Raw genomic sequence first — 18,709 nt, 5'->3', positions numbered from 1 at the left:
GGAGATTTGACCCAGCACAAAGCTATCCGCAATTACTGTCTCCACATCCCTCAATCGCACAGTATGTGAGGGTACTAGGACTGGAACCTAGTCTTTGACTCTCAATTCAGTGGTCTCTTCATTACATGTATCCTCTGATAAAGAGCCAGGGGAAGAGTAACAAGAACAGGGTCAGTCAGTCCCATGCCAATTCAAAGATGCTGACTTTGACAAAACTCTACCCATTAGAGCTCTGGAGAGATCCCAGCTGGGTGCATGCAGGATGGAGATCACAGCTAAATCAGCTGCGTGGCCAGAGGGACAGCACCCCACTCCCCCTGCAACTGAGACCTTGGGATATGGAGGTTTGGAGGATCTCTCCCCCAGTTCTGTGACCTCATCAACAGCATGCTTCCAGCATCCCTACCCAAGAGCCAACAAGCCCTGGGTACACAGTTCCCTGTTCACTCCCAAAAGCAGTGTGTCTCCTGAAAGAATGGTTTCCTTTGATCTTTATGGACATAGCGACTCAGGAAGTGGATTGTTTCCCTCTTTGCTATAACTGCTAAGAAGCACAGGGCAGGATTTGCTGCCAATCCCACAAAAGTGTACGTGACCTTATGGCATGTATTCTGAATAGTCAGTTGATTCCAGGCCTTCAGTGTAGCTCTCTACCCTTACTTTCCCCTCCCCCATCCTCAAGTTTCCTCATACATCTGTTTCTTGTCCTGTGTATATACTGGGAACCATTTCAAATCTTTTTTTTTTTTTCGGGGCGCCTGGGTTGCTCAGTCATTAAGCGTCTGCCTTCGGCTCAGGTCATGATTCCGGGGTCCTGGGATCGAGCCCCACATCAGGCTCCCTGCTCAGCGGGAAGTCTGCTTCTCCCTCTCCCACTTCCCCCTGCTTGTGTTCCCTCTCTCGCTGTGTCTCTCTCTGTCAAATAAATAAATAAAATCTTTTTAAAAAAATCTTTTTTTCAAGGATCAAATAGATAAATAAAAGGCAAACAAGCTAGTTTTAAGAGGAAACAGAAAAAAATGCCAAGAGAAAATATTTACCATGTCTCCTCTAACTCAAGGTTTCGGAAAGACCCACAACACTGGGGCTAGTGAGAGAAAACTTCTTTATACAAAACACTCATATGGTCTAGAAGCAAGGGCAATATTGGAAATACTTAACACCCAGTCCAGCACAGCAATAACTCATCAAAACAGATCCTGCCGATGCCGGCTGTAAATCACCAGTCTGGTCATACTTGAGTATACATGGGCTACCATCAAGCGTGACCCGCAGGTAGGAAACCTGGATCTTTGTTCTCACTCCGACCCCAGTTACCTGTGTGCCCTCGAGCTGGCTGGAGCCTCATTTTCTTCGCCTCGCAAACGAATCCATGATTTACAACCCTCCCAGTTCTCGTACAGTCTAGCTTCCAATAAACCACACCTCTTTGAGAGAACCAGTGAGCACCACCAGGCTTACATCAAGGACGTGCTTTAGAAGACTCCCCCACCCCCCGGAAATTTTACACACAGCCCCTATGTTATTATCCCGGCCAACCTCTCGATAATTTCCCCTTTCCAGTTTGCCGCTTGTGACATTAGGACATGATGGAACACCAGCTTCACAATGGGATTCAATCTTATTAGCGGGAACCTGATTAGATTATATTTCGCTGCAGCCCAGAGGCCACTGTATTTCAAGGACAGACAGGCCAACTGTGTGAGAAGCATGCAGAGACCCACTCTCCGCAGACCTCCAGGAATCCGACCCAAGCCTGCGGCAGCCACAGCAAAACACACATGAGGCAGAAGCATAGATTCCGACCTTGAGAAGGTGTTCCGGGCGTAGTGCATGATGCTGTCAAAGTCGTACGTCTCTCCCAGAGAGCTCACTTCCCCAGCTTCCATTTTTAAGAAATTATACTCCTGACCTGTGACACAACACTCTGTTAAGGCCTTTGAAAACCAAGGCAGGTACCTGAAAGGAGGCAGAGGGGGAAAAGGAGGGCCCATGGCAACTCCTGAGAGTTCGTTTGGCCCAATCCAATAGCAGGGGTGTGGCCGTTCGTGCTGGTTTTAACAGACTGGAAATGTGAAACCTCGAGGGGCCCTAGGTTCTCCCAACCCCGCCACCCAACAACCCCTCCCCAAATGCTGCTCAAAACTCTTATGCCAAGTTTGTGGACAGGTTCATTATCGATCTGATTGCTCAGAAACTTAAAAAACAAGTAAATCTCTGATCTTGCTACTGAAAGAAAAGAAAAATCAGAGTTAAGTTCAATCCCAAATTTTTCACAATTCAGACTCTCACAAGCATTTTAAGGCAACCATGTTATTCAGTCAGCTACTTTCATGTTCATTATGGACTTCTATATAAAATTATTTAACATGAGAAGTCTTTTTGTTTTTTGTTTTTTAATCTAGACATTCTATCTGCCTTGGGGCAGAGCATTCCCGGGCAGAAATAGTGCATTCACATGTACTCATGTCCTAATTGTATTTCAGTTTCAAAAAGATGTGCTGCTGAAGTCAGCAAAAGGGACTCTTATAAAAGCAACCAGGAGAACTCCTTTTTTGGCTTCTCAGCTTTGATGCTGCAACTGTGTTCTGGTCCATTCTGTTCCTGTTAGGAAATGGAGTTGGATTTCATTGTCCTTTACAACGTGAAAGTCGTTTTGTTTGTGCTATAACCTACAAGCTATGGTAAGACCTTCCAGGAAGGGCCACAGAGGACAGTGGCAGTGCTGGGTACAAATGCCTGCACAATAGGGTTGCTGCCTCCTTACTTAACAAATGAGCACAGGTCAGTTCCCCGAAACCCCTCACCTTCACACCTGCCTGCCCCGGGGGGACGCCATCTTCCTGGCCGGTGGCTTCCAGACTCCATACTGGCTCCTTACCTGGTTGGATGTTTTCTCTGATGATGGTGACATGCTGGTCTCTGTCTGGCCGGGTGTGTTCATGCCAGAACCCAACCACATGGCCCAACTCGTGCGCCACAATGCCAAACTTGTCACAGTTTTTCCCAATGGATATGGCTTGTGGGCCTCCTCCTCGGCGCCCAACGTAGGAACAACAGCTGGACAGTTGCAGAAATACCCAGATCAGCAGGTCAGAGAATAGGCAGAGTCTAATGCCCTCCCCAGTGTGTGTGTGTGTGTGTGTGTGTGTGTGTGTGTGTGTGTGTGCGCGCGCGCGCGCAGGTACACACACGTGTATCTAAAAGAAACAGACTTTCAGAGCTGAAAGTACTCTCATTGTCCAAGTTCCCTCCCAATACAGAAATGCCCTCCAAAAATGGTTCACCTTTTTGGTGGTCATGGATCCACTTGAGAACCCAAAGAAAGATAAGGCCTAGATTCCTGAAAGAAAGCCCATACCCCTTCCGACCGCACCTCCAAGTCTCTGCTAGATCATCTCTGATGACAAGGAAAAGAGATAATGAAAGGTGTCAGCTGAGTTTCTGTAAGGCATGAGTTTTGGTACCCTTATCACAGGAGCCTTGGAAATGATTCCCCTTCTGGGCACAATTATTTTTTCAAATAACATTTATTCCTAATATATTATTATATATTATTCCTAATATAAAAAGGTATAGGAAAAAAATTAAAATGGCCCACAATCCCACCACCTTTATCACCCAGATAACCTCTATCAAACACTAAAAAAAAAAAAAAAATACATGATCAGGGGCACCTGATGGCTCAGTTGGTTAAATGTCTTGACTCTCGGTTTTAGCTCAGGTCGTGATCTCAGCGTCGTGAGATCGGGCCCCACATTGGGCTCCACACTCAGCGTGGAGTCTGCTTGAGATTCTCTCTCCCTCTGTCCCTCCCCCCACTCTCTCTCTCTCTCCCTCTCTCTCTCAAATAGTCTTAAAAAAATACATGTTCAATAGATTGAAGTATTAAGTCTCTCACCCCCTCTAATCTCTTCATCCAAAGATAACCATTGTTAATTGTGTCTTGGGCATCCTTCAGAAAAATTAAATATACACATTTTTTAAATTACAAAAGGCACTATTTATGTTGTCCTTCACTTTTACCGTTTACCTCCTTACTTTAGAGATCTTTTTATAACAGTGCATATAGACCTCCTTCATTCTTTTCAAAGTAACAAAGTACTAAATTTTATTTAATCAGGCTCCTATCAGTGTACATTTAGGCTGATTCCAATTTTCACTATTTAAACAAAGCCTCACGGGAAAGGAAGAGAAAACAAACAAACAAATAACAGCAAAACAAAGAAATGGTTGACTCTTGTTTGTGGCAGGGTAAATTCCTAGCATTGGGATTGATAGATAAGAGTATATGCATTTGGGATTTCGATAGATACTATCAAATTGCAATCCCCAAACGTGTCTACTTATATGCCCACTAATAATATATTAAAAAGCCCTATTTCCCCACAACCCGACCAACACTGGTTTTATCAAATTCTTTTTGTCAACTGGATAGGTGAAAAATGGTATTTCATTGTATCAAGACTGGATAGTTTTCCATGTTTTATATGACATTTGTATTTTTCGTTCTTGTGAACTATGTGATCACATCTTCTCCCTATGTTCTTTTGGGTGGTCCATCTTTTTATTATTGATATGTAAGAACCCTTTGTGAATTAAGGAAATGAGTCTTTTGATTGCCAAATATATTGAAAATATTTTTCTCACTTTATTTCTCATTTGTTTGTTTGTTTGTTTATGTGTTGTTTTGGTTTTGTTTTCACCATATAGGATTTTAAAATTTCAACGTATGTAATGTCTTCATTTTCTTATGTCCTGCTTAGAAAGGCCACCTCTATGCCAAGATTATAAGTAAAATCCACTCATTTCTTGTTTTGAATACTTTTTAAATTTTTTTTTCTTTTCTTTCTTTCTTTTTCCTTTAAAAATGTTTACATCTGTGATCCAGCTAGAATCATTTTGATGTACAAAGTGAGGTAGGAATCCAGCTTTATTTTTTTCACAATGAGCTGTCTACCCCAGTATTAAAATATCCCAAGTGACTAATCCAGCTTTCTCTTACTCATTTAAAATGCTACCTAAATTTGTGTATAGGCATAATCATTTTAAACTCTCTTGCTCCATTCCAAATGGTCCTAATTATTATCATCTTCGCTTGCATTTTAAATCCTAGGTGTTTGAATAGACCATCAGACCTCTTCCCATAATCGCCACCCTACTTCCATCCCTCTGTCCCTGTGTTTTCTTTCTTTATCTCTCCCTCCCTCTCTCTCTCTGTCTCCCTCTCTCTCTGTCTCTGTCTCTCTCTGCCTCTGTCTCTCTCCTTCTCTGTTGGTTATTTCTACATGGTCATTCCTCCAGATAAACTCTAGTATCATTTGTTTAAGTTCTAAAACCATATATACCCATATACCCACATCTACATAAAATGTAGATGTTTGAATCACAATGGCATGCATTTATAGGTTATTTTAGGAAGTTCTGACATCTTTACTATGTTGAGTATCACCATACCAGGAAGTGGTATGCACTTCCATTCTTGCTTTTTTTTTTAAGTTTCCTTAGTGTTTTAGCATTTTCTTCCTATAGGTCTGGCATATTTTTGCATTTTTGTTAAGTTTATTCTTAGATATATTATTTATTATGTTTCTATTAAAGTGATATTTTTCCCATTATAAAAGCATATCAAATTATTTCATTATAAGGAAAAGTAATTAATTTTTTGTTTATTACATTTGTAATCAGTCACCTTAACAGGGTCTCCTTTTGTTTCTTTTTTTTTTTTTTTAAATGAGGCTTGCTCTTTTTTTTTTTTTTTTAATTTTATTTATTTAATTGACAGAGAGAGAGAGAGACAGCGAGAGAAGGAACACAAGCAGGGGGAGTGGTAGAGGGAGAAGCAGGCTTCCCGCCGAGCAGGGAGCCCGATGCGGGGCTCGATCCCAGGACCCTGGGATCATGACCTGAGCCGAAGGCAGTCGCTTAACCAACTGAGCCACCCAGGTGCCCCTCCTTTTGTTTCTAATAGTTTCTCAATTGCTTTTCTGGGTTTTGGGTACATGTCACATTAACTTCAAACAATGCAAACATCGCCTTGTTCCTGCTGATACTTACTGTGTGTATTTCCTTCTCTTAACTAATTATATTGGCTAGCATTTCCCAAAACGTGTAAAATAATTGTGGTGATCATGAACATCTTCGACTTGTTCCTGAGTCTAAAAGAAATGCTTCTAGAATTATCATTGTTAAATCTGATGTGGGCTTGGGACACACACACACACACACACACACACACACACACACACACACACACACACACGGCTTTAGCCATATCTCTTTAACTTAGAATTGTAGGACTTTTATCATCTAGATAGCTTATAATATTGATCCTGATTTCTTTATGACCTAAGAGTTGTACAAACAAAAAAAAAGGAGCTTTTAACTTACTATGTAATGCAGGGGTATTTATTCTACTTTTGTTATGATGTCCAGTCTCATTGCCTTGCAATCAGAGAATATGTTAATGCTATTTCTGCCTTTGAGAATCCATTGAGGTGTTCTTCATGCTTAACAGATGGACAATGTCTATAAATGTTCAACATGCACTTAGAAAAGATGTGTTATCAGATTGCAGAATCTGATAGACCCATAGGATCAACTCTATTAGTTATATTTTTCCAATCATCTACAAATCTCTACTTATTTTTTGGTCAACTTGACACTGATCTCCTTGGGTTGACAGAAATGAAATAAAGTCGCTGCTGCTGGTGTTTCTGTCTATTTCCCCTTGAATTCCCTGGGGCTGGTTTTATGACTCTTAATGCTGCACAGTTTGGTGCATAAAGATTTATGATGGTTATATTCTCACTGTAGCTTGGACTCTTTCTCATTATAAAGTGTCTCACCTTTTTTTTAAAACACTTCCCGACTTTAAAAACAAAACAAAACAAGAACAAAACAAAAAAGGCCTTGCCTATAACTAAAATTATGATCCTAATATTCTTTTTGTCAGCGTTTGCCTGTGTGCCTTCTTTCCTTTTACATGTAACCTTTCTAGGTCATTCTCTTCAGTAGTCATTTCATGCATATACCATGTAGTTGGGTTGAGGTATTTGAACCAGTATGGGAAACTTTCTCTTTTAGTAGGAGATTACATCACACTTACATTGCCTGGCCTAACAGATAAGTTTAGTCATAATCCAGGCATCTTATTGTTTGTTATGTTTTCCGGAAGAAGCCTGTTAGCCCATGGAGCCCATCAAATTACATGCAAAATTTTGCATAAATGTATATATGTCATGAGGGAGCCCATAGCTTGGTTCAGAACCACTTCTCCATATGAAACACCCTCACTTCCTTCAGTTGCTCCCATGACAGGAGATCCAGACTCCTTATCTTTCTAGAGTCTTCTTGACCCACCTACTTTGTCACTGGATTGTGAGTTCCTTCGGGGCAAGGGGAGTTTCTGACAAACCCCAGGCCGCTATTTATCACAACTCCTTGGAAAGACTTGGTTTTACAGAGAAAATTCAACACTCATGAGCCATCCAATTGCTGGTTCTGATTCTGTTGAGGTGGCCTTGCTTGAGCTTACTTACCCGCAGGTTCTGTAACTGAACACAATAAAGCTCTCTTCATCAGTCCTTTCTATGAAGGTCACACAGGTGTGCTTCTCCCAGTGTCTCATGGCCTGCTTAAAAATGGCCCTCTGGCTACCTGAAATGACAGGGCAAGTCTCATCACTGCACTGATGGGTCCATGCCTCCCTCAGATGCCGTAAGGCATGCTGACTTACAACAATGCTTGTTCCAATGAACATTGGGTGACCCAGAATAGAAATGCAGTAGGAATAAGGATTTCCCTTGCTAAGAATATAACCTTCCTGAATTACCAAAACTCAGAGAGTAAGAGTTTGTGAATGGAAAAGAGGGTAAAAATAGATTTTCAGAATGTCCCAGGCTCTCCAGCTTTTCCTTTGAATGGAGAGTACTTCTTCCTAAACTTAAAACAAAAATCTTACCCAGATTATTCAATTTGAAAATTTTAGGCTTTTGAAGTAGCTCACCAGCATTGCATTCTGCAGCCTCATTTTATTTTATATCTACAGGAGCATGGGCCCATATGCTCTAAAAAGTTTGTTTTCATGTACATTCATGTTACTTTTGCATAGGGCTGCAGTGTTTTCTGGGGGATCCTTGAGCCTCATTTTCTATAAAGCCTTTGATAACAGGTGAATTTCATACTTTCTCTGAACATGTCTTCATATTTCCTTGAGTGGAAATGTGTTGAAAAATAGAGCAATAAGTAAATTGGGAGCAAGAACAAAGTAGTTGTAAATTCCGGCTGATAGTTACTTACAGTTAATATGTATTCTTTAAAAGAAAAAAAAATCTATCAATCTGAGATGAAGAAGACTGTTTTGACTTTCCTAGAAACAATGAGAAGGATCTAGAAAAAGAGTTTTTGGGTGAATACAAAGGACGGTTAGGGTTGGGGTCTGAGTTCTAGAATGACCTCATTGCCAAAAACAAAGCACTGTGGAGGCTTCCATCATAGTCTGGAAGACATAGGTGTGATATCATATTGTCCCCCCCAAAATACATACAGAATAAAGAGTAACCTAGCTGTCCATTTTTTTTTATATCTTGATATTTTTTAGTTCAAACCATTTATAGCTCAATCACTCACCAAAATAGCAATCCCATTAATTACAGAATAACAAAAACCATGTTAAGACAGTTCTCTACATAAAATTAGTTAACTTTGATGAAGGTTATATAAATCTTTGGTCAGAAAGGCACCCCAGATCTGAAAGAAGAACACAGTTAAGCGCCAGAGAACAAAAGCAAGTCGCTGGTTAAAATTCCAGTATTTCAATTCTTTAGGCACACTGCCTTCTCTCCTAGCAGGACTGGGAGCTCTTTGAGGGCAGGTGGTGTTTTGGTCATCTTTTTATCACCAGCACCTCATTAAGTATCCAGCACAAGAAAGCCCTGGGTTAACGGCAAGGGAGTGATGCTGCCAGGAGAGAGAAGGGGAGGCCTTGCTCCATGCTCTCAGTCAGCTCCCAGGTCCTGTCGTCCACATCTTCACAGCGCCTTTACTCATCCGTGGTTTTCAGTGGCTTTGGGACATCTGCCTCATCAACCACCTCTCACAGAAGTCATAGATCCGCAGAAATGAAGCAGACTTGTGCGTGCAGTCAGACTTGAGAGGCCAGAAGAGGCAGCTCTATGTGGCTTTTCACTGAGGCATTCGACTACCCCTGGCCACAGGCCTGCTGTGGGCATAACCGCTGACCATCGACTACGTGTCGCCGCACTGTTCTAGGTGTTGGAGGCATAGAAATGAAAACAAGACAGGAATAAAGATCCCTGCACCCACAGCATTGGGCAGAGACAAAAAATAGGCAAAACAAAAATAAAAGTCAAAGCATTTCCGGTAATGGGAAGTACCATAAAGACTAGAAAGTGGGGTGCTGAGAGCAAGTGGCTGGTGGGGGTACCAGGGAGGCAAAGAAGGCCTTTCTGGGGATATGTCATCTGCTCTGAGACGCCAGTGATAAGAAGAAGCCACAAGAAGGTCTGGGGAAAGAATGTTCTAGGCAGACAGAGGGCGGGGGCAGGTGTGTTAAGGCAGGAATGAGCTGGGCATGTTCCAGAAGGGAAAGATACCTGTGAGGCCAGCACACAGGGACTGGGGAGAAGAGAGCAGGAGCAGGGTAGGAGACTGGCTGGGACGGGGGCAAGGGCTGCCTGGAGGAGGGCCTTGGCAGCCGTGGTCAGGAGTTTCAGTCTCACTAGTAGTGATGGGAAGCCACTGGCTGACATACATATTTTAAAGCTAATAATACCAATAGTAAATAATTACTATGTGCCAGGCACTATTCAAGTGCTTTATCTACTTAACTCGTTTAATTCTCAAAACAACCCTATGGGCTAGAAAATATTATCATCCCCACTTACAGAAGAGGCGACTGAAGCCGGGTGAGGTGAAGCGACTTGCCCCAGGGTATACTAGTGGCAAGCGCCACAGCCAGGATTGGCCACATCTAATGGCCCACTCTGCTTACCTTGCGTATTGCTGCGGGGGTGGGGACCGGCACAGGGTGCCCACCCAGGCATTAGCCAGGTCGGCCTACCACGTGTGGCTGCTCAGAGCTGCCTCCTGCCTGGAGGGCTCTGCTCACCTACCCATTGGGCAAACCCTGTCTCTATTTCAAGACCAGGATCATATGTGACGCCGGCATGAAGGCTTGGGGACTAGGTGACCACCTCTGAGGACACAGCCCCAGCAGAGACCGCAGTTTCACCAGGCTCAGTGCACTAGCCCTGAAAGGCATAATGGGGCATTAGCAGGTAGGACTGTGATGCCCCAGCATCTGCTCCACCCCGGGGAGGACACTGTCAACCTAGGGGGACAAAGCCCCCAGCCCCAAAAGGAGGCCTCCTTTGGTACTACTGACCAGTGAAGTTCCCACCGATGATGTAGGGGATGACCCCTCCGGGCCATATTCTCTCTGTCCTCGAGGTTGTGGCTCTTCGGACCCGAGAAGAAAAGGTCTCAGTTCTGGCGTCCAAGGTCCTGGGGCTGGGCAGAAGCATGGCATTCTCCTCACCATCTGCAAGACAGGCACGCTGCTGTATACTCTGCCTTTCATTCCTTCTGTACATCATGGTTAAAACTATATTATCCATGAATCCACAGAGGGGGGTTAAGAACATGTGTTCTAAAGGGGGTATTCGGTCTGCCTCAGGGTTTTGAACCCCTGAGTGTTAGTAAGGGTGCTGGGGCTATGATGGAAGCTGGTTGCCTTATCAGAAGCCTCGAACAAGGCCCTGTAGGGCTCAACGGCAGCCCGAGATCCTCAGACTCAAGCGGGCCCCAACAAGGCATCCTCTAGGATGGAGGTGAGTCAGGGATGTGCCCTCTTCTCAGCGCTGGGAACACCTGGGAGAACTTACCGAGCCAATCCCCTGCCCTGACCAAATGCCCATCAATGTTGTAAAGGTTGAAAATAATTTGGCCAGTCTGACAAATAAAGTAAACCAGTCTGTGATGCTGGGAAGACAAACTCTTCGCAAGATAAACCCCTGGAAAAAGCAGAGCCTCATAAAGTCCCCCAGCCCTTCCCAGTCTCTCGGCACAGCTGGATCTTTAAGAGAGGGACGGGGAAAAGAAACGGAGGCTCTGTGAAGGTTCTGAGTCCAACGTGTGGCCCCGGAAATAGCAGAGATCGACAAGTGGGGTGGAATCGCTCGAGCCTATGGACGCTAATAACCCAATCCGCGCTCATTTTATTCACTGTTCAGACAACGTAAGCTCTTGTTTTCAGTCTACTTGCTTAGATTCCCTCATTATTCTCACTTAGAGCATTTTCTCTTCAGTTTCTATATCTTTTCCCTAAAAATCAGCTTTTGATTTTGTTGATCCCTTTCATTTTTTAGGATTTCATTAATTGTACTTATTTTATTACTTCCTTCCATTTTCACTTATTTTATTCTGATGTTTCCTTTCTATCTTCTTTTCTTTTTTCAAAACTGGAGACATAACTCACACACCATAACAGACATTCTTTTAAAGTATACAATTTAGTGGTCTTTAGTATATTTACAAAGTTGTGCAACAATCACCACTATAGAACTCCACAACATTTTCATCCCCCCCAAAAGAAACCTATTAGCAGTTGCTCCCAATTTCTAGCCCTTGCCCCAGTCCTTGGCTGGGGCGCTTTCTGTCTCTATGGATTTGCCTATTCTAGACATTTCATATAAATGGAATAATGCAATATGTGGCATTTTGTGTCTGACTTCTTTTTCTTAGCATGTTTTCAAGGTTCATCTCTGTAGTAGCATGTATCAGTACTTTGTTACATTTTATGGCTGGATAATATTCCATTGCATGGATCTACCACATTTCCTTTATCCATCTCTCAGCTGGACATTTGGGTTGTTCCTACTTTTCGGCTATCACGAATAATACTAGTATGAACATTAATGTATACATTTTTGTGTGGACATGTGTTTTCAGTTCTCTTGGGTATATGCCACAGACTGGAATTGTTGGGTCATACAGTCACTTTATATCTAACTTTTTGAAGAACTAGCAGACTGTTTTCCAAATCGGCTGCACCATTTTACATTCCCATCAGCAATGTAAATGGTTCCAGTGTCTCCATATACTTGTCAACACTTGTTATTGTCAAGCTTGTTGGTTATAGCCATCCTAATGGGTGTGAAGTGCATTGCATTGTGGTTTTGACTCGCATTTCCTTAATAACTAATGATGCCAAACATCTCTTCACGTTCTTATCAGTCATTCACGTATCTTCTTTGGAGAAAAGACTATTCAAATCCTTTGTCTGTTTCTTAATTGGGTTCTCTTTTTACTGTTATAATTATTCTTTGTATATTCTGGATACCAGACCCTTATCAGACATACGACTGACAAATATTTTCTCTTATTCTGTAGGCTTTTTCATTTTTACAAGAGTATCCTTTGAAGCATAAAAGTTTTAAGTTTTGATGAAGTTCAATTTATTCATTTTTTCTTTTGTTTCTTATGCTTTTTGTGCCATATTTTAGAAATTACAGCCTAATCCAACCTCACAAAGATTTATATCTATGTTTATATCTATGTTATATCTTCGGTTCTATAGATTGGGTGCTTATACTTAAGTCTTTAATCATTTTGAGTTAATTTTTGTATATGGTGTGAAGTAGGGGTCAGTTTTATTCTTTTGCCTGTGGATATCTAGTTTTTCCAGCACCACTTGTTGCAAAGATTAGTTTTTCCCCTATAGAACTGTCTTGGCACTGGCTTCTTGAGTTGAACGTTTGTCACATAATTTTCAATTTTTCTTATATTCTACTATTAACATTTTAAGGCTAAAATTTCTCTGAGTTCCATTTTACCTGCATTCCATCATTTGATATGTACATTTCAATGTTAGACATTGATATATTCTGTTAGCTCCATTTAGACTTTCTTCTTTGATCTTTGAGTTATTTAGAAGTGTGATTTTTTAAATTTCTAAATACTTGTTTCTCTGTGGGTGTTACTGATTTCTAACATTGCTTTGTGTTCCAAGGACCCATTCTCCAAGGTGGGGGTCAGCAAACTTTTTCTGTAAAAGGACAATAGTAAATATTTTAAGTTTTGTGGTTAATATATTCTCTGTTGCAACCAACCAGTTCTGTCACTGTCGTGCGATAGCAGCCATAGACAATATGTAAATGAATGGGTATGGCTGTGTTCCAATAACAGTTTACTTGCAAAAACAGATGGCAGGCTGGATTTGGCCTCCTGGCTGTTGATGACTAATCCATGCTCCAAGGTATCAATTCTTTGGCATTTTGAATCTTCCTTTGCAGCCCAGTACGTGACTGGTTTTTATAAATGTTCCATATGTCCTTGGGATAATGTGCATCCATTTCCATAATTGATGGTTAAAGGGTGCTACATATGTTATTCACATATTCTGTCTACAACTATTTTGGCTCCTTGGTGTATCAGTTACTGAGAAAAATGCTTTAAACAACCCTGACAACTAAGATTGTGGATTGTCACTTTCTCCTTTATTCTTAATTTCTGCTTTGCATTGTTCAAGGCTATGTTATTTAAGTAATACAAGTAAAGGGCTTTTAAATACTCCCAGAGAATTATTTCTTTCATCATTAATGACCCTCTTTATCTGTAATAATGTTCGTCCATAATAAAGATATTTCGGCTGATATTAATGTCAATATATCAGTTTTGATTAGTGTTTGCCTCATAGACCTTTTTCCCACTCATTTATTTTCAATCTTTTTGTGTAATTGTGTTTTTTTTAATGAGTCATTCAACAGGCATTATTCTGTGAGTAAATTACATTTTCCACAACAATAACACAAATTTTACAATGGTCATATTGTTGAGGTTCAATTTTCTTCATTGTATATGAAATGGTTTTTGTAAATTGAAACTTTTATTGAGATACTTGTAGATTCACATGCAGTTGTAAGAAATAATAGATTTTGTGTACCCTGTATTCCATTTCCCCCAAGAGTAACATTTTATGAACATTTTACTATAATACACTATCACAGCTGGATATGGACATTAATGTATTCCACTGCTCTCATTCAGATTTCCCCAGCATCATGTATACTTGTGTGTGTGTGTAGTTGTATGGAATTTCATCACATGTACAGGTTTGTGTATCCACCACCACATTCAAGATACTGACCAGTTGCATTACCATAAGGATCTCTCATGTTGGCATTTCATAATCATATCCACATCCCTGCCCCTCTCCTCTCACCCATCCCTAAACTCTCAAGCACTAATCTGTTCTCCATTTAGAAAATTTTGTCATTTGAAGAATATTATATACATGGAATTTTATAGTGTATCACCTTTGGGAATTGGCTTTTCTTACTTGACACAATTCCTTGGAGATTCATCTGAGTTGTTTTATGCATCAATAGTTTCCTTTTATTGCTGAGTAGTATTCCATGGTATGCATGTACCACCATTTGTTTAACCATTCACCTGGGAAAAGCTATCTGGGTTGTTTCCTGATATTACAAATAAAGCTGTTATGAACATTCATATACAAGTGTACAAGTGTTTGTGTGAAGATAAGCTTTTATTTCTCTGAGATAAATACCCAAGAGTGGAATTGCTGGGTTGTATGGTATGTGAGTTGATTGTTGGGTTCTGTATTTTGTTCCATTGATTTATGTGTTTATCCCTCTGCTAATATGACATTGTCTTGATTACTGTAGTTATATAGTAAGCCTTAGTATCTGGGAGAGTGATAATTCCCATTTTAGACTTCTTTTCCATGACTGTTTTAGTTATGTTCCCATATAAATTTTATGGCTGTCCATATAGATTTTAGAATAAGGTTGTCTATGCCTATAAAAAAAAAAAAAACAGGCTGGGATTTTGATAGGAATTACATTAAACCTATAGATCAATTTGGAGATAACTGGTATCTTTACCATATTCAGTCTTCCAATCCTTGGACATAGTATGTCTCTCCATTTATGTAGGTCTTTCTTGATTTCTTTCATCAGTCTTGTGTGATTTTTTTGTATACAAATATTGTACATGTTTTTTAAAGTGTATAGGCATTTCATTTTCTTTGAGTGCTTATAAAATGTATTGTGTTTAAAATTTTTATTTCTAGATAATTATTTTTTTAATTTACTTATTCATGAGAGGCAGAGGGAGAAGTAGGCTCCCAAGGAGCAGGGAGCCCGATGCAGGACTCAATCCCAGGACCCTGGGATCATGACCTGAGCCGAAGGCAGAGGCTTAACCATCTGGGCCACCCAGGCGCCCCTCTAGATAATTATTGTTAGTATATAGAAATGTAAGCAATTTGGGGGTTTGGCCTTATATCTGCCATCTTGCTAAAGTCACTTATTAGTTCTAGGATTTGTTTTTTGTTTGTTTTTGTTTAGATTCCTTGGGATCTTCTACATAAACAAGTCGTTTGGAAATAGAAAGTTTTATTTTTTCCTTTCCAATTTTCATGCCTTTAATTTCTTTTTCTTGCCTCATTGCAGTGTCTATAACTTCCAGAATTATGTTGAATAAGAGCATGAGAGCAGACATCCTTGCCTTGTTCCTGGTGTTAGGGGAAGTATTCAGTCTTTCACTACTAAGTAAGATATAAGCTGTAGGTTTTTGGCAGATGCTCATTATCAAGTTAAGATAATTTCTCTCTATTCCTACTTGCTGTGTTTTTATTGTAAATGTTAATTTTGTTAAAAGCATTTTATGCATCAGTTGATGTGATCATGGGATTTCTCTTTTTTAGCTTGTTGATATGGTAAGGTTACATTAGTTGATTTTCAAATGTTGAACCAGCCTTGCATACCTGGAATAAATTCCACTTGATTATGGTGTATAATTATTTTTTATACATTGATGGTTTCAATTTGCTAATATTTTGTTGAGGATTTTTGTGTATAATTGTGATTAGATTTTAGGTATATCTGTTATAGACAAATAGCTACATTTTTTTCCTCGTTGTTCAATCTGAGACTTTCTCTTTTAACAGACAAATTATACTTATTTTATAACTGACATACCTGGGCTTATTTCCTTCTTTGTGTGTGTGTGTGCATTGTTTGCTATTTTTTTCCTTTGCTTCTTTTTTTTTCTTCACTGCTTTCTGTAGGATTACAATATTTTCCATATTTACTTTTTATTTCCACTATCTCCTTTCTATTCTCTAGTATTGATTTTAATTTTTAATGTTCATACTGGACTTAACAAAGTACAAAGAATTCACAAACTACAAGATGGATCTGAAGAAATCAGAATCTCCATTCTCATTCTGAGACTACGAGGATCTTAAAGTATTTTAATTTATAAACAGACCTCCCGATTTCTCATGTTATTGTTTACTTGCTTTTAAGATCCCAAATTAGTTACCATTATCAATGATTTGTTTGTTTGCAATACAGAGTTACATCTACCTTCACATTTACCATTTCTTTGCTTAACGGTACTTGCATCCCATACCTCCCTCCTGGAAATGCATCTTTTATTATTCTTTCATGATGACAATAAGCTCTCAGTTTATTTTATCCTCAATCTATTTCATCTTTGCTCAATTTATTTTATCCACACTCTGGAAACCAAGTTTAGCTGGGAATGTACAGAATTCTAAGTTGACAGATGTTTTTTCCTCAGCACTTCAGATAGTATTCCAGTGTCTTTTGGTCTTCATTGTTACCAACAGGAGGTATCCTTATAGTTTAATGGTCATTCCTTCACCCCTTATCTGTCTTATCTTTTGTTCTGTTCTCCTTCCTTTGTTCTTTGTCTTTGGTGTTTCTCAGCATCATTATAATTGTCTAGATGTGGATTTGTATGAATTCTCTGCTTGGGACTCAGTACAATTCTTCCTCCAACTGGAAAACCCTAATTCCTCATCTGTTTGACCACTGCCTCCTCTTTCCCAGTCTCTCTATGAAAGTTCTCTCATCTTCAAGAATTTCTATGATTATGCACTTAACAGTCTCATTTTATCCATTTTGTCCCTTTACGTTCTTCCATATTTTCTTTATCTCTCAGTGGTGAAATTTGTGTGGTTTCCTCAGCTCTATTTTCTAGTTCACTAATTCTCTCTTCAGCTGTGTTCAATATACTATTTATCCAATTCCAGGTTCAGATCTATTTTCTACTTCATTAATTCTCTCTTCAGCTGTGTTCAATATACTATTTATCCAATTCCAGGTTCAACAATATACTTATCATTTCTAAAAGCCCTATCTAGTGGCTTCTAAATCTGCCTGTTCTTTTTTCCTCCCTACTGTAGTTTCAAATTCTTCGATTGGTTCTTTTGCTATATATACTTATTTAATCTCCTTCAGATGGTTCTATTATCTTCCTATATCTTTGGGTACTAAGTCTCCAATTTATTGTCTCTGCTGATTCTCCTCCATGGATTAAGTTTTTGTGTTTCTAATGTTTTTATTTAAAGTTCATTTTTAGGGGAGATCATTCCTTCCTAAAGGAGCCCCATATGCCATCAATTATGAGTATGACCCTATTTTTTGTTTTTTCAGGGCTTTTGGGATTCTAGGGTCCTAGATCAATTTTTATGTTAATTTCTAAGTTTAGGGTTTCCATATTTAGGAAATGTAATTTGAGAACTTATACTACATGGGGAACAGGCTTTCAGATTCAGTTTCTCATAGATGACATATTTTCCCCCACACTTAGAGCCTAGGAAAGATAGCAAGATTTCTTGCCACTCTTAGCCACTGGGCAGAGTTCTTCTACTCTCTCTCTCTTTTTTAATGAGTATGAAGCCCTTTGAGGATGTTCATTTTATGCAAGATCTCAGCATCCACTTCTTGCTTCACATGGGACCAAGGCCGTATCTCCCGTATTTATAGGCATGAAGACACCAGCCCCCTGTCCCCCAAATCTTAGCCCAATTTGAATGCCCTCTGCACATTCTTGCCACCATCTGAAGCTTAATTCTATGGATTTGTGTTCCCTATTCTCTTCTGATCATGGAAATTTCCCTTTCTATCCTTTGTTCTTAACTCTGTATCTTTTATTTGGGATGGTGGGAAGGTTATATATTACTTTCAGCAGTTCTGTATTTGTATAGGCGTTCCTACTAATTCAGTTAGTTATATGAACAAGAAGGCTGTCATGTAATACATTTTTAAATATGAAAATAGTCGTTTTACTGGTAGAATTTCTAGATCAGAAGTCATACACTTGCAACTCTTGGGATAAATCCAACCCACAGATGTGCTTTGCTTGGCCTGGACACTTTTGGCCCACACTGTGTTTTTGTTGTTGTTGTTGTTGTTGTTTCAATATCACTTTAGAAGCCAACTTCTAAAAATCAAGGGATTTCACATTAGGATCCAGATTTTCTAGTTTTTCTTTAAAGACAGAAAGATGTGGCAACATTGGGCCCATGTCCCATCATTTACAACCCACTAGAGTTTGGTTGTACCTGCTGGCCATAGCCATGGTACATGTTTTCCTGGTTGTCGGAATCTCTCCCCCACTTTCCATCGTCCTATCTAGCCCACCTCCCCACTGACATTACCTGCTGGGCCTCTGCAGATATTCTAATTGGCTATCCCAATCCTAGACTACAAATTCCATCCAACTGCTTTCAAATGTGAGTTGCCCCCATGGGTGGGGGAATTTCCATGGGGGCAGCAACCATGGCTGGCCTGTTCACCACTCTAGTCACACCCAGCACTGTGCCTGGTTGGTGGTAAGTATTCACTGT

General features: G+C 40.1%; 1 protein-coding gene across 1 annotated transcript in view; it reads right to left on the bottom strand.

Moving 5' to 3' along the window:
• TLL2 (tolloid like 2) overlaps positions 1 to 18,709 on the bottom strand; it is a 119,962-nt gene that overhangs the window by 42,621 nt on the left and 58,632 nt on the right. Inside the window, exons 4-7 of the mRNA XM_088020098.1 lie at positions 10,409 to 10,564; positions 7,542 to 7,659; positions 2,882 to 3,060; positions 1,807 to 1,912 (exon numbers count right to left, since the gene is read on the bottom strand). Of these exons, the coding sequence (XP_087876224.1) occupies positions 1,807 to 1,912; positions 2,882 to 3,060; positions 7,542 to 7,659; positions 10,409 to 10,564 (559 nt within the window). The remainder of the gene's footprint in view (positions 1 to 1,806; positions 1,913 to 2,881; positions 3,061 to 7,541; positions 7,660 to 10,408; positions 10,565 to 18,709) is intronic.

This window comes from Eumetopias jubatus, unplaced genomic scaffold (genome assembly GCF_037043125.1).
Source record: "Eumetopias jubatus isolate StellerSeaLion01/CBP00866 unplaced genomic scaffold, mEumJub1_p1.0 scaffold_17, whole genome shotgun sequence".
NCBI lineage: Eukaryota > Metazoa > Chordata > Mammalia > Carnivora > Otariidae > Eumetopias > Eumetopias jubatus.
This window is presented reverse-complemented; position numbering and strand designations above follow the sequence as displayed.